The sequence below is a fragment of the Mytilus edulis genome, chromosome 14 (genome assembly GCF_963676685.1).
Source record: "Mytilus edulis chromosome 14, xbMytEdul2.2, whole genome shotgun sequence".
NCBI lineage: Eukaryota > Metazoa > Mollusca > Bivalvia > Mytilida > Mytilidae > Mytilus > Mytilus edulis.
This window is the reverse complement of record NC_092357.1, coordinates 21,459,448-21,476,328: the sequence shown is the minus strand read 5'-3', so window position 1 is coordinate 21,476,328 and position 16,881 is coordinate 21,459,448. Positions and strand designations below refer to the sequence as shown.

The 16,881-nt window shown below is 33.1% G+C and overlaps 2 protein-coding genes across 7 annotated transcripts in view; one reads left to right on the top strand and one right to left on the bottom strand.

The window, feature by feature from the left end:
- The window catches only part of LOC139503891 (DNA topoisomerase 2-alpha-like), a 38,479-nt gene extending 36,640 nt beyond the window's left edge, over positions 1-1,839 (bottom strand). For 3 of the 6 annotated variants that reach the window (XM_071293884.1, XM_071293885.1, XM_071293888.1), the window contains exon 1: positions 1,511-1,839. In XM_071293884.1, the coding sequence (XP_071149985.1) occupies positions 1,511-1,537 (27 nt within the window). In that variant the 5' untranslated portion in view covers positions 1,538-1,839. Of the gene's footprint in view, positions 1-1,267 lie in introns of all 6 variants that reach the window. The other 3 variants (XM_071293886.1, XM_071293889.1, XM_071293887.1) reach the window with 1 other exon arrangement.
- Positions 1,840-1,853: 14 nt separating this feature from the next.
- Positions 1,854-9,293, top strand: LOC139503892 (ubiquitin-conjugating enzyme E2 G2). The gene is made up of 5 exons (XM_071293890.1): positions 1,854-2,003; positions 5,402-5,483; positions 5,945-6,063; positions 6,998-7,138; positions 7,898-9,293. Exons 1-5 carry the CDS (start codon positions 1,961-1,963, stop codon positions 8,008-8,010), a joined length of 498 nt encoding a protein of 165 aa, XP_071149991.1. The 5' UTR covers positions 1,854-1,960; the 3' UTR covers positions 8,011-9,293.
- Positions 9,294-16,881: the final 7,588 nt, after the last annotated feature.

The following is a 16,881-nucleotide window of genomic DNA, read 5'->3' as shown; positions in this document are numbered from 1 at the left end:
TTTTTTCATGAATGAGTTACACTGGTAGACACAGTTCAATCTGTAATGATTATTGATCGTTATGGTTATAAACCAGGAGAATCTTGTTGTATATATGCATATTTTATGCCTAAAGAAGCGTTGTGTGGATTTAGACTTTTGGCAAGGAAATTAGTGGCAGGGTCGAAAGTTATAGGGGTGATCGTAAGGAACTCTCTATGCTCTGTAAGGCTAACATTTAGAGAACACCCCTATTAAGTAAATAGTATAGTCGCCCTGTGGAATATATTAAGAGAACGAGAAACGGCATTCAAGGCTGTCGGTTGGCTGTCGATGAGACATCATCAGAGCGTACGTTAGTAATATTAAGACGCTAGGAGAGCTTTAATATTCAGGAGACACTTTGTACTGGGTACAAGTGAACGTACAGGTTGATCGGATTGACAAGGCAGACTTTCCCACTCAGAGGACAAGCTGTAGTAGCCGGCACTGTCTGGTAGTGACAGACTGTCCCACTCGGAGGACAAGTTGTTCCAGCCCACTCTGTCTTGTATTGACAGACTGTCCCATTCGGAGGTCAAGCTGTTCCAGCCACATTGTCTTATAGTGACATAACGTCCAATTAGGAGGTCAGGCTGTTATATTGTATAAACTTGTATATATAGAGTTCATACTTATTTTGTATCTGCAAAAAGCCAGTGTATATATTTTGGTTCATTGTGCATAACGTAGATAGTTGTAGTTTTTAGTATTGCTGTATTGTTTGTGGACAACTTGGATCCAAGTATTAACTGGAACAGACGTTTGAGATATAAACGCCTGGTTACACATTACAAATCCGACAATCGTGTAAACAATGACTGTCAAAATTGTAGAACAAGCTTTCTTTACAGTCGTCTATTTAAAAAGTCTTTTGTACTATTGTTTACCCTTTTGATGTTGAGAAAAAAGTCCCCTTATGTCTGATGTAAATTATACAGAGATTCTTTTGAAATGATTAACAATCTAGTTTAAAATCAAAATTGAAGGGAAACCTTAATTTCCAACTGTAAAGAATCAGCCTGTCCTCTGGAAATCATCAACTACCATATTGCAACCTGGTGAAAGTTGTTATGTGACTTCATATAATATTCCTCATTTTATGATTTACATTTTTGTAAACACATCATAAAACCCTCCCCCTTTTTTAGTAGAAGTATTTCAAAGTCCTTTAACTTGCATGCATGAAAGATGACTACAAAATGTAACTGAAAACAGAAACAGTATGACATGACTATTATAAATTTACCCTCAAAGGACTTGTAGCCATTGCAAGGCTTAGAGGTATCTAAAAGCTCACTCCGGTGAATGTGATGTTACTTTTCCGTTTAAATCTAGTGCGCTAAAAACAACCAATCAAATCACATGGATCAATCACATGACCGGTCTAGAAGTTCATGACCTCTAGATAAAGAAATAAACACAGACCCTTCACTTGTCATTTTTACCTGGAGAGAAATCGTCAATAAATAATCGGAACATAAATACTTACAACCCATTCAAGGCTTGCCTGTGCCATTGTTGCCTTGCTTCAAGCACATAAGATGAAAAAATCTAATTAACATAAACGATCCGCAAAATCCAAGAGCTTTTCGGTCGCCCCTATTTTTTATTTGTCATAAGACACCAATCTGCAATCCGTCCTATTTGATAAATTTGAAAATATTTCCAAAATTAAAAACCAGATGTCATGTTTTCTAGAATATATTAATTCTTGTCGGAATCGTTTAATATTTCAACGGGTTTCTGTTAAATGTCCATTGTTTGCTAAAAACGGAACAGTCCATTTGATTGGTCGCCATTCAATGTAATTTAAACTTTAACCAATGAATACTTATTTTATTTCGTCGTTCAGTCGAACACTGTTTTTATCTTCCACGTAAAAGAATCACAACACGATTTTATGAGTTGAAAAAAAGTCTGATAAAACTGATAATGCAAAATGGCAGGATCAGCCTTAAGAAGGTTGATGGCAGAATACAAGCGTTAGTTTCAGATATGTTTATGAATATCTCATTGGGTCTTCAATCAACAGAGCTTGTTGTTCGGGTGTCGGTTTCAGGGGCGGATGCAGGAATTTTCGAAAGGGGGGGGTGCTAACCCAGGGCACCCAGGGCAAAGGGGGGGGGGGGGTGCAAAACATATGTCCCGATACAAATGCATTGATCGGCAAAAATAAAGGGGGGGTGCGCACCCCCGGAACCCCCCCTGGATCCACCACTGGGTTTGGCATAAAAGTTTTCGAGATATTTCGGCCACACAACCAGTTCGGCTATAGTTGTTTCGGCCGAAGTCGATTTGGCCACACCCTTTTCTTATTGTTCTAAGGGTTCATAACATCAAATTGACTAATTTGACCTATCTAGTTTTAACATAAACTGGACCCCTGTTGTGTTCACTTATCGCTACACTGACAACACCCTTTTCTTATCGTTCTAACATCAAATTGACTAATTTGACCTATCTAGTATTAACATAGCATGCACCTTATCGCTAATCCCGGTTGACCCGGCCGCTTGAACTTTTGACGCATTCAACAATCACTTTTGTCAGATGTTTTGTTTTGTGACGTCAAAATTTTACGGGAACCTGTTTGATATCCAGTAATAGCCGACATATAGCGATATGGTGTATTGACAAAAAAAAACTCTTTAAAGAAATCTGAGTTCATGTTCTAGTGGTTAAGTCAAGACCAATGTTTGAGGGGGGATAGGACCTTTATCGGGACTCCTGGATTGGGTGTTTTTAAGCTTGGGATTTCGGGATTGACCTTTTTCAGGATCCGGGAATCCTTTTTTTTGGGATTTCGGGATGTCGGGATTTGCTTTATTTAAATTCGGGACCTCGGGATTTCGTTTTTTCAAGTCCGGGATTTCGTGATCAAGACCCCTCCTATCCCCCCTCATGTTTTCAGTGCTGAAGGTCCCAATTTTGATTCTCACGAAAAATATCAGTACATCAGAATTGTAATTTTCATACTCTCGCACACATCTCTGGTACCCAGACCAGAGTTTAAACTAGAACGGGTACTTTTGGGACCTTAGTTGGTCAAAGTTGCCCCCTACTTTGACATGGAGATCAATCTTCTGATATCTCTGGTTTGTCTGTTTCCGCCGAATGCCACAGTGGTCTTCTCCGAGTACTTCTGCTTCCACCACCCTAGTAATAGACTTCCCAGTGTCCTAGCACTCCCTTTGTTTTTGGTTGGGATTGACTGTCCTTGTAAAAATAATTGTCGTATATATATACATGTATATGTACGTTAGTGACACATCTCCATTAATCCTGATAGGGCGTGCACATGGACGCCACTGTACCCTCGCATCTTTTAAGGTTTTTTTTTTAATAACTGAGGCATTTACCAGTACATACATACATTCACATATATTATAATTTATTTAAGAATTGAATGCTTCTTTTTGTAACTTCATTGGGGTGTAAAAGCGTTGACCGAAGTACATTTTGTATGAAGAGTGAAAGTGTAACGGTTTATTTCTTCCTCTGTGATATTTTGTCCTGAGGATAATTTGTCCCGGTAATTTTTTTCCAGGCATGGTGTTTCACAGGTTGATTTTTTCCAGAGGAGTGAAAATCTATCTGTGTTATGCGTATAGTATGTAATGGTTATATTTGCCGTACTATATTTCACAGAACCGTGTGAAATAGAGTCCCATTAACTACTATGTAAGTTACTCACAATCGATTTATACCTGACTATAATTATAAAATGTTTCACAAAGGTAGACCAAATTTGCATAATTTATCAAAGGGAGGTAATTATGAGCAATTTAAATTTTAAATATATTTCTGAATCTATTTTATAGTGAAATTTTTCCTTGAATCTTTTTTTTTATACATACATTTATATAAAAAGATGACTTACAACTTGATTTAATAAGACAGATAACATTTCACAGGTAAAAACTATCCAGCTGTTAAACATGCTTTTGTTCCAATATATTGTTATGCTATGATTTATCTGATTTCCATATAATCAACAACTACATCTCTGTCCCCAGACAAAACTATTTATATAGTTAAAACTATCATCATAATCAAATTCTTCTATTACTGTTAACAGTAGTAATGCAACTATATTTCTACCTTAGTTTTAATTTTATATTTGCACTGAGATCTGAAAACAACTCACTTTTACATGTATTTCACTAACCTTGTTTAATCATGATATTATTTTCACAATTACGATCTTTGAAATTACTTCTGGTTTTCTTCCCTTTGTTTCATGATAATTTTCTTTTTAAAAGGATGATATTGACTTGAATATTTCAGGAAATTTTTCAAGGATAATTTGTGAAATTATTTCCCATTATAATACATTATTTTTTTTAACAATTTCGCTTTATTTCAAATACACTAATATTATTTCATAGTATTTTTAAAGGATAAGTTTTTTCTAATAACTATTCAATAAGTTAACTACCTAGATAGAATTTCACGGCAAAGGAAAAAATATCCCAGGGAAGTATTTTCCTCCGGACAAAAAAATAACAACTGCTGTGACATTTTTTCCTTTCGGATCAAATTTCACCTGGATATAATTTTGCTTTACACAAGCACTTCATTCTAAAAATGTGCGCACGGTCAATGCTTTTACAACCCTATGAAGTTACAAAAAGAAGCATTCAATACTTATTATTACATTTTTTAGCTAGGATCATGAAAACATGAATTTTATCATTTTTTTTTTATTTAATTCACCTGGGCACTTTATTGTGGGACCTCATGTTATCATAAATGAAAAGTTTTATTGAGTAATGCAATTGCTTAAGGAATAACATGTGATGTGCATTTAGCCAATCAGAATAACGCATTATAGTGAAACATACATTTAATGTAATTATATTGTCATATTAACCTACACTGTGCTACAGGTGCCATTCTGGCTTCTGCCAACTTTCATTGGCAAAAATTGTGAAGTTCAAAGAGAAAAAAAAAATAGTTTAAAGGACTTTCTGCTAGATAAGTTTTTTATTATTATAAAGTTAAATCATCATTACTTCTCACTGGACAAGACTCCTCTCAGGTTTATTTATATACATGTGGATGAAAAATAAAAGTCACAAACACATTAACTACATGTACAAAAACAAAATGATGTAGGCAGCAATTGATACAATAGCTTTTACGACTTTGATCTTGAATCAGTTGTATGAAAATCTACAAATTAATTTTAGTAGGCCTAATAAAATGTTGGAATGTAGTTCATTTTATTCTTTCAAATCATCAGACCATTTTAGTTGATGAATCTTATGAAAATTGTTTGGAAATATCATGAAATAACCAATCTATGATTTAAGGTAGTCTCACGACTGACTCATGATCAGTTGAATCAAATGTATTGATGAGAGACATTTATTTTCAGAATTGACACTAAATCCACCTGAAGGAATTATAGCAGGACCTGTCAATGAGGAGAATTTCTTTGAATGGGAAGCTCTTATTATGTATGTATTTCCATGTTCACTTTACAAATGTTCCAGAAGATCTAAAGTATACAACAATGAGACAGCAACTCTAACAATGGACATTCAAACCTCATAAAGAATTTATATGTTGAAAACAAAACAAAAAACTCTTACAGAAAGTAGGTTTTGATTGATTGTCGGTTAGTCGTATTAGTTGACATGGTTGAAGTAGTTGCAAACCTTGTTTCAATGATTATTCTGTTTTCCAAAATTGAATTTCAATAAATGATGTTTTATTGTGTGGGTGATCAAACTTTTAAATAATCCATGAATGATCAGTCATTTGACAGCCAGTTAAGTAGCTTTAAGGCCATTTAAAGTCAGATGTTAGTCTTTTAAGTAAAAAAGGAAATTTTCGTCCCAAACTTTAGACAACAACTGTTGAGAAGGATCTATTGTCATGCAGATTAATCATTGTGTAAATTATAATTTTCTTACAGGGGACCAGAAAATACGTGTTTTGAGGGAGGAGTGTTTCCTGCAAGACTAGCATTCCCACCAGATTATCCTCTCAATCCTCCAAAGATGAAGTTTACTTGTGAATTATTTCATCCAAATAGTAAGTCACTATTACAACATTATAGTAAATAGTTTGACAAAGTGGCAGTGACTGAGTTGTTTAAGCAGTTTAACTGTTGTATCATTTAGGTTGTGAGCAGATGACAGGTGCATCTGACTCCAATCCTAAATGACTAGGAGCTGGTTTCCTTCTGGCTTCCTCTGCCAACAAAAATCATAAATTTAAAATCCATTAATCAATACCATGGTCAGCGATATAATTTTGCTGGCAAAAACATGATTTCAAGTTTTAAAAGATTTTTAAAACCACGAAGTCTCCCCAGTTAATTGATTTCAGGGGAAGTGTAAAAAAAATGTGTAAAATGAACAGACTTCATGATTGTTGAGTTAAAAGCAAATAGAATAGGTAAAATTCAGCACTAGCTTCAAGGAAAAGGGAGTGTTTTGAAGCAGCAAAGTAGTAATATTGTTGATGATAGGATGAAATAACTATAATGGCATTATGAACTTCTGTGAATTTAAACAAATTTAAAAATCATTTAGGTTGAACTTTGCAAAATATGTGTGTAATTTTAAAGTAACATGATTGGAACAGTTCTGACTGTGCTTTATGGAAAAACAAAATGTTACAATGCCATTTTATAATACACAACAGGGGGGACTCACCCCAATCTAATTCCTAACCCATACCCTAATCAAAATCCCAAATTAAGCCAAAAGCCTGAACCCAGAACATTAACATTAAGCCTTACCCAAAGAATAACATGAATCTCTAACCTTATTCCATAATTGCCTGGATCCCATTATGTTTACTGCTGATTGGAAGGGTTTGAAGATCACTGTTAAACTGACAGTACAGAACAGACATGCTTATGGTGCTGCTTCACTTCTCATCAATGCTCTTTTAAACAACCACCCTATATTTGTGATTACTGACTATACAATCATGTTTTAACTTTTGATCTATTCCACAGTTTACCCTGATGGCAGAGTATGCATATCTATACTACATGCTCCTGGAGATGATCCTATGGGATATGAATCTAGTGCTGAACGATGGAGTCCGGTACAGAGTGTGGAAAAAATATTATTATCTGTTGTCAGCATGTTGGCAGGTAGGATTATCTTGGTTAAATTTTCAATCTTTAGGGATCTATTGTATAGATATAAGAAAAGGTGGTATGAGTGCCAATGAGACAACTCTCCATCCAAGTAACAATTAATAAAAAAGTAAACTTAAAGTATAGCTTTCACCCCAGAGCCTTGGATCACATGCAAAACCATTCAAACAGGACAACCAAACGTCTAATCTATATAAAAAACGAGAAACAAAAAAACACTTATGAACCATATCAACAAACAACAACCACTGAACAATAGGTCCTGTATATATTGTGTCTTTATAGAATTACTTATCCTGTCCTAGGTCTGAGTCAACTAACCCTGCTCATTGCACGATTTACCATGTGGATAGCACAGCAATAGTTAACTTGCCCTGTGCATTACACAACCTTAGACTTAGTTACTCTTCATGCCATATATATCCTGGATTTTTTGTGTATTTGTTATTTTTCACATTGTGGTTTATATTCTCTTTAATTTCAAAACAGTTACTCAATATACATTTTGATTACTTGCACCTTTGACAATACTGTACAAGTAAAAAAATAAACGTTTCAAAATCTTATGTATTTTGGGGTAATCCTTCAAAAAGTATACACCATGTTTCTTTAAAAACTGCCTAAATTAATGAATCACCATTAAATGCAGTATGGTGGTGTTTAAACTATGAAATATTCACAATCCTTAACAACAAATAAGTTCAAACAAATTATATTGATTTAACAGTATTTATATCTTATTTCTGTTTTCAGAACCTAATGATGAAAGTGCTGCTAATGTAGATGCTGCTAAAACATGGAGAGAAAATAGGATGAAATTTGAAGAAATTGCTGCAAAAACAGTTCGCAAATCTTTAGGAATATAGTACATTCTTTATTATATTTATTTATAAAATTGAATCATTTTATTGATTTTAATGTCTGTTTCATAGTCAGTGATGTGTACACTAGGCCCACACTCTCTTAACTGAATAAAAATCTAAAGGATTTTATGTAAAATAAATGAATGCATTACCCAAATTTACACATTAATATCTTACAATTCTCAATTGGAACATTTGTTATTATTTTCTATTTCTAAGTGTACCATTAACTTTAATAAAGTAATTCTACTGAACTTATTACATTAAAATATTTGTTGACATGTTAATTATATGAAAATTATATTATTATGTAATGCTGTAAGTGGAGGCATGTTTTTTTAGTGTTGATAATGTAGCTAGTTGTTTTGTTTGAAAAAAAAACCAATTAGCAGAACTATTGCATTTATCATGAATATTAATTAAAGTTACTGTGAGTTCATTTTTATTCATTGGATACCAATTTTCATGGTTTTTGTTGGTACAGGTGAACCACAAATTCAAATGTTCTATGAATTCAAATTTTTCTATATGGTTGGATGCAGAAATAGGCAAAACAAAGAAATCAAAATTCCATAAAAATACAAGTTTTCCTTATAAATCCATGAAAATTGATACCCATAAAAATAAATGAATCCATAGTATGTATTTACATTTTGATAAGATGTGGTTTGCTGAGAGAACACATTGCAGTATAAGCAAACCAATTTATCCAATGATCAATTCAATTATTCATATCACACTCTGATCAGTGTGGAACAGGAAGTGTCTCTTTATGTAGTAACTAGAGACAAGAGATTACTTCATATTCATTTTCAACAGTGTTTTGCAACATTGACATTCATTACATTTGTTCACACATCAGCAAATTGTAGGATTAAATTTTCTGCATGGAAAAATAGATTTCATTGTTGAAAAATAAAAATAAAATGGATCAGAATCTGGTTAAAAAGGTCACCATTTGGGTTGCTGAATTTGTGTTGCTGAATATTAAATCTTACAATTATAAAATATAATTTGAGATCATATGATGCATAATGATATGTAAAAGAAAATACAGAAAGTTATGTCTTAAAAGAGGTGACTGCTCTGTTGCAGTAAATCATGCAAAAACTGAATATTTGTTGAAATATTGTTTGCTTATTTTTAGATTTGAAATTGCTGAAACATCTATATGAAAATACATATATGTTAAGGTGTATAAAATCAGGATTATGATTTAGTATTTTTATGTTGATCATATCTATATAAGTTATATGTAAAGTTTGTGCAATACAGATTATTTATAATTGCTTGTTGTTGTGTTTAATAATTCTTTATATTCTATTTAAAATCACAAAAATACTGAACTCCCAGGAAAATTCAAAAAGGAAAGTCCCTAATCAAATGGCAAAACCAAAAGCTCATACACATCAAACGAATGGATAACAACTGTCATATTCCTGATTTGGAACAGTAATTTTCTTGTGTAGAAAATGGTGATTGAACCTGGTTTTAAAACTAGCTTAACCCTCACTTGTATGATAGTTGCATCAAATTCTATTATATTGACAACAATGCGTGAACAAAACAAACAGACACAATAGGAAAATATTTCAAAAATAGGGGCAAAGCAGTCAACATTGTGTTATAATCTTAATCACTACTAGAACACACCCGTGATATCGCGGGTCCGCGACTGAAAGTATATAACTATGCACGTAAGCCTTATTTTAGTATCGGTATTGCCATCTGATAACTTGAGTCGTGCTGATTATAAGATACACAGTTTTCTCTGCTTTCAAATCTTTCTGTTTGAACTGCAAATTTGTTGGTTAGTTTAGGTGAACAATGACATCAAATGCACTATTTTTTGTCCGAGTAGGCCTACTTTCACATACGTTCTAAATTTGAGGGAGTAATTGGTGGTATGACACCTAAACGCCTTATTTTAAGTCCAGATTTGTAGTATTGGTATTGTTATCTTAGAAAGTCTTACTGATTAAAATACTACAATCATACAATAGGGAACAATTTGACAATTATTTAATTTAGTCGTGTCAACCCTGTGATTATGACCCGTATATATAGCAAAATCAAATACACCGTTTGATGGTGCGCCTGTCAGATGCGGAACGTACAGATAAGATAATAGGTAACAGGTGAATATACTATTGGTATCGGTATCGGATCCGACCCGGAACTTGTTAATTATTGGCAATATTAATTATGTGAAAAACAAAAGGGTCTGGAGTGGTGTAATTTTTAATCTACACCATTGTCCTATATTAGCTATATAAAGTTGAATTCTTTTATTTGTTGTTTTTACCCGATGACGGCTGATAAATTAGACCTCGTTATTTTAGTATTATAGATATAAACAAACATATGTTAAAAAGAAGCATACAAAGGCAAACATGATACGATTATGAGTAATTTCATTATGTGTGCCCCAAATGAAATTAACTTCACACTTTGAGTCAAATCTTCAATGTTTAAGATGAAAACCAATCCAATATTTAGGTGTATGCTTTTGAAACAATAGGAACTGTAAGGCATTGCTCACTAATGATATGGTCATACCTTCTCTGAAAGTATTCGGTAAATAGGATGTTGAAAAACAATAGATATGAATAATCACATGGTATAACACGCTCACATAAATCTTGAAACCAAATTGCAGGGTGCTCAGATATGTTGAATTATGAAAAATTTTGAAAATATTCATACATAGTCATTAGGTGTAAGAATATATCAGTAGTAACTTAACAGGAAGTTGAACAGTGATAAATGTGAAAATATCTTCTTCTGTGTGTGTATGTCTAAGCAACCAATATTAGCCTTCATATAACCAGTGTTATCCCCAGGGCCTTTTAGCATCAGGTAATGAGATGCTATTTTTCTTTGAATGTTGAGCTATCTGAATTGGTTTTCCCAAATTATGTTATGAATGTGATGCTATAATTTTTAGAAACAAGATGGTATTTCAAAGTTCCTTGTTTACCAGAATGTTAAATGGAATATCTGGGGAGAACACTCGTATAACTTCTGAGGTAGCTGTTGATTTACAAAGTTCACAATCTTGAGCAGATTTAAAGCCAACCCGCTGTTGCACTCACACAGTGTCCAGTCTTTTATTGTGGACAATAAGAATTAGTTTAAATGTTGCTTTGTTCTACTGGTAGAGACATCAAACATCTAGTTTTGTTCCTCACTTTTCGACTAGTTTTGATGGTTGAAAGTTATCACCTTTTTTGGTCTTTATACCAAAAACTTATCAGCAACAGAAGACCAACAGGTAAGTCAGCATAACCAAACTAGTCAGTCAATACCCCTTATCAGAGTAATTTTTCTTAAATGGCATTTTCACCTTTTTGCATTTTTTAGGCATATACTTGAGTTGATGGAGAGGCACTGTGAACAGCCAAAAGTGCTCTGATAGCAAAATAAGATACCGAGATGAAATATTAGTCATGAATGATATTCTAGTGAATGGGGTTGTATAGTAGACATTGTTGAAACCGGTCTCTTAAAAAAATCTTGGTGAAAAAAATGAAGGAGATCAAAACAAATCATAATTTTGTCCCTGATTTTTTATACCTTTCATATAAAAAAAAGCAATACTAATTGGGGATAGACTGCGGGAATCACGATAACCTGTATTTCTTATCGATGCCTTCTGTCAGTGTGACCATCTTCTTAGACGTTTGTTATATCGAAGCCCAAACTGTTCTGACAGCAAAACAAGATACCAAAATGAAATTTTAGTCATAAATGATATTCTAGTGTATAAGGATGTACAGAAATGATTGTTGATACAGTTGAAAGACACCAGCTCTATTGATCCAATAGTTTTAACAAACGAGAATTTTCTTTTTTATTTGCGCTTTTACGTGTCTGTCTTAGAGAGAGAAACAGGGATTGGATAAAGATATATTTTCGTCTATTTGAAGATTTCAAGATTACGTGTCTCTCTGAATCCCGAATGTGACATATCGAGTTCTACTTTTTACCGGCTTTGTACCAATATAAGCAACACGACGGGTGCCAAATGTGAAGCAGGATCTGCTTACTCATCCGGAGCACCAGAAAGAACCCGTCCCACTTTCCCAGTTTTTGGTGAATTTCGTGTTGCTCAGTCTTGCTGATATAGGATCTATGCTGTGTTTACTATTGTTTTTCTGTTGGTCTTTTTTTAACCTTGGCAGTGTTCGAAATTCTTAGACAGTTATTTTTAGGCCCGGTTTAGTGACAAAAATACAAAGTTTTAATGTTTCATTCTAAAACAGCATTTGTTTCATGGATTGCTACCCCACATCCTTTGTTTTTGTTACTCTCTAGAATGAATTGTGATGTTTATTTTTGTTTGGATCTTACAATGTTCTCTTTATATTTTTAAATGCCAGGCTTCTCTTCTACAATATATGAGGTTAATCAATTTTATTACGGCACAACTGATATATTTACAAAGAAAGTAAAATAACGATTATACCAAACTACAAGGAAAATTAACTCGGAATGTCCCTTATCAAACAACAAATCAAAGGCCCAAACACATCAAACGAATGGAAAAACAATTGTCATATTCCTGACAAAAAGAATCACCATTGATACCAGGCTCACAATAATCTACGTATATAAAAAGCATGCATCCAAATTTATTAAACATAAAAAAGAAAAAAAAAGAACTCGAAATACCGGAAAGTTCAAAACGGAAAGTCCTTTATAAAATAGCAAAATCGAAAGATCAAACATATCCCACGAATGGATAACAACTGTCTTATCCTAAATTGTTACAGACATTTTCTTCTTATCTACAAAATAGTGAATTAAATCTGGCTTGATAACTACCTAACTCTCTCATTTGTATGACAGTCGCATGATGAATAAGTAAGCAAATAAGGAGACAAGCAATTAGAAATAAATCCTTAATATAAGAAACACTGATCAAATTAAAAACCAATTCTTCAGAGAACAATTGAAGGTCTTCCACCTCGATAATAAGAGTGAAATTTAAAAAACGATGTTAGAAAATGTCACCCCTTGTTGATGTAATTTGGTTCTTCGAATTGATATAAAAAAATAAGATTAATAGATATATGCAGAAGACTTTATTGTTTTAGCATGAACAGAAAATAATTTTTAGCAAAGGTCAAAATATAGAACGTCAAATTGACCTTTGACCTTGACCTCAATTTCAAGGTCATATGTCAGTGATCTCAAATCAAAAGACCCCATGTCAATCATTTGTATGGTTGTGGAGAAATACTGATTTCAAATACATAAGGGGAGAAAACTCGTATAGGGGTTAACCAAAACACTTCGACTGAAATAGGTTGAAGTTGCGCCTTATTGTAAACAGTAATTTGGCAAACATATCATTAACTGTAACAGTTTCTTTTGAATAACGATAACAAGCAAAATTCAAAATTTATAACATGACCTTGACCTTCGACCTTGATCTCAATTGCAAGGTCATAGGTCAGTGAACTCTAAACGGAAGACCGGAGGTCAATCACTTGAATGGTTGTGGAGAAATACTGATTTGAAATACATAAGGGGAGAAAACTCCTATAAGTGTTAACCAAAACACTTTGACTGAAATAGGTTGAAGTTGCGCCTTATTGTAAACAGTTATTTGGCAAACACATCATATCATTTACTGTCAGAGTTTCTGTGGAATAACGATAACAAACATTTAGAACATGACCTTGACCTTTGACCTTGACCTCAATTCCTTCAAATGGACCAAGGACTTCATTTCAAAAGACTGTAGGCCTCTACGACTTATAACGTATGAATTTAACCAACAAATCGCCTATCTTAAATTTTCAAAGGGAAATAACTCCCATAAGATGTCTTCCGATCACTCAAGTCAAAATAAACCAAATCATTCTCAAGAGTAGATGAACAATTTGGTGAAAACAGTTTGCTGAAATCTTTTACGGTTTTAGAGATATAGCGATAACAAGAAAAGGGGACACGGGGAGATAACTCCTATAAGAATAAGTGTTTGGTCACACAGGGTGAGTTTCGAAACCCCCAATACTGTACAACTTCATTGACCAAAAAATCCATTCGATATGTTGCAAGACAAAAAAGCATCTCAGACGGCAGAAAAAAAAAATAATCAGAAGAAATTAAAAACAAAAGATCTTTCCACGAAAAGTGGAAAGACCTAATTACATAGTTGAGCTAGACACGCTTAAGAAATGTCTTGATCAATAATTACATCATAAATAAAAAATAATCCACAATTCAACAATATTTATTCATTAATTGATTATTTTTATGTTAAAGCACATTTTTTCTGAGTAACTTATTTATATTTCATTTTTAATTTCGATCATTATATCTGCATGTAGCCCCATCGTTATTTACAATGTATTCGAGATATATATTGAAAGCCATGTAAATATTAATCGAAAGATAAAAATGCACGCTTACTTTTCTTATGTTGTACTGTTACATCACTGTTCCAGGTTACGGAGAAAGTTTGCGCTTTTAAAAGAGTTTTGCCTTTTTGAATCTTTGGTTCTCAATGCTCTTCATGCAACTTTGTACTTGTTTTGTCTATCGAACTTTTTAAATCTGAGCGTCACTGATGAGTCTAATGTAGACGAAACGCGCGTCTGGTGTATTAAATTATAAGCCTGGTACCTTTTGATAGCTATTATTTGTGTGTTTCTCTGTCCTGTATGTTCTACCATTTATTTGTATTGTAGGCCTGTCATGTAATATTGTCATTAATGTTTTCTTTAACATGGCCATAAAAGCGGGAGGTTTGGCTAGCCACAAAACCAGGTTCAACCTACAATTTTTCTAAACATGTGCTGTATCAAGTCAAGAAATTGGCCAGTGTTATATTATAGTTCGTTTCTGTGTGTGTTGCATTTTAGTGTTGCGTTTCTGTGTCGTGGTTTTCCTCTTATATTTGATGTGTTTCCCTCAGTTTTAGTTTGTAACCCGGATTAATTTTCTTAAATGGATTTATGAATTTCGAACAGCGGTGTACTACTGTTGCCTTTATTTATCCCTCCACATTATGTGTTCTACGTTTGGCTCTGATTATCTGACTGTCAAAATCAAAACAAAATAAAACATATTGCTTCACTTCTGTTGATTTTTCTAATACCCGTAACGTTGTTATGTAAGCGAAGTCATAGAAAATACTTTTGAATAAAATTCATCTGTCAAGTACACTAATGATAGAACATTCAATATAATAAATTAAATATAACATAGCTGAGAGGGTGATAGAGCAAACTGGTACCCCTTCGCCGCGGTTGATAATGTTTTCTCGGGGTAACAATCTGCTCTATCACACTCTCATTTATGAGTTATTTATATATTGTTATCATATGTCATTACATATCACTTCACAATCAATGGATTAAAGCTGTATTTAATTTTGTAAATACAACTTTTGTAACGATAATTACTGTAATTGGATTGATTCATCAATCAATGTTATGAAATACAATCAATGTTTTATTCACACGTTGTTGTCAATATAAGGAATTTTATACGACTGTCAAACGGTGAGATGTTTAGCTAGCTATTAACTAGGTTTGATCCACAATTTTCTACATAAGGAAATGCTTGTACCAAGTCAGGCATATGACAGTTGTTTTCCATTCGTGTTAAATGTGTTTGAGCTTTTGATTTTGCCATTTGAAAAGGGATTTTCCATTTTAAATTTTCTGTTGAGAATTTTTTTTATTTTACTTTAACCATTATATTTAAGACTATTCTTCAAATTTAATTGCACTTACACAATGAATGTGTCTTAAATGACTATTTGTTTTTTTGCCAGATATTTTTGTCTTAATGTGTGCTACTCAAATGATGCGAATTGCTACGCCAACATTCTTTTAAGTGAAAATAATATAGAAACTTTCGATCGTTATGCTCTCATAAAGAAAGCTTTGACTGGTGTAATAATCACTCCTTTTTGGCTGACATAGCTTTCAAGCATATTCATGCGGTAACAATTTTTGGCAAATGCCAAAAGGCACCAGTTTATTTTGCCAGTTGCGATAGCTATTGAGTATCCGTCAAATGCTAAAACTACTACATAATCATTTTCATCGGATAACCCAAACTTTATACATCCAATAAAATGTATATACCTATATGTTAAACGCCTACCTTCTGGTTAGAATAATTGTTTTAATAAAAAAAATTCTGATGTGTTAAGAATTTAATTTAAAAAAAAACTTTTAATAACACTTTCAGTTCAGAATTGCACTTTAACTGAAATTGTGTACTAAAATCAGGTTTAGGAATTTTTGTCAAATGCTTAGAGTCCTTAGTTTTTTTCTAAAGATATAAAGTTGAATATTTTGTACATTTCATAGATGGCTTCAATAGCTCATCAAAGGCATCTACCAAGATTAAAGCAGATTCTAGATTCTTCTTAAATTACGATTTGCGACCCAAATATTGACAATGCTTTATATAAAGTAACTGTCCGAGTCAGCGTTTTCCCGCCATTTTTAAAAAGTAAAATATCGTAAAGAGGAGTTGCATAATCTATCAATATTTTTGTAGCTTTTTTTCCTTAACGGATGCTCTTCTGATTTATAGGATCAATTTTCAATTCTAGATTTTCTTAATTTCACTTTAGTTTAAATTTCACCATTGAAAAGTTTTATGCAGACTAAAAGCGTGTCTTGTGTACCAATTTGTAAGCCTTCTTAGATAAGTTGTGCAATCTCTGGATCGATTCCACTGCAGTTGGATGTTTTGTCACCAAGTGCATCACCGGCCCAACAGTCAGAGGTTTTGTGTTAACATGGGTATGTTTTCCCTCTAAATGTCCTGTTTTATTTTTTTAAATCTACAGCATTTTGTTTGATTAAATCCAACTGCATGGGTAAAACAATGCGTTATTTT

What these genes read in the sequence shown, in the direction of transcription:
- LOC139503892 (XM_071293890.1), top strand. Translation starts at nt 1,961, where the DNA reads ATGGCAGGATCAGCCTTAAGAAGGTTGATGGCAGAATACAAGC. An exon ending in GAATGGGAAGCTCTTATTAT is followed by an intron (nt 5,484 to 5,944) that starts GTATGTATTTCC and finishes ATTTTCTTACAG; the next exon opens with GGGACCAGAAAATACGTGTT. An exon ending in TGAATTATTTCATCCAAATA is followed by an intron (nt 6,064 to 6,997) that starts GTAAGTCACTAT and finishes TCTATTCCACAG; the next exon opens with TTTACCCTGATGGCAGAGTA.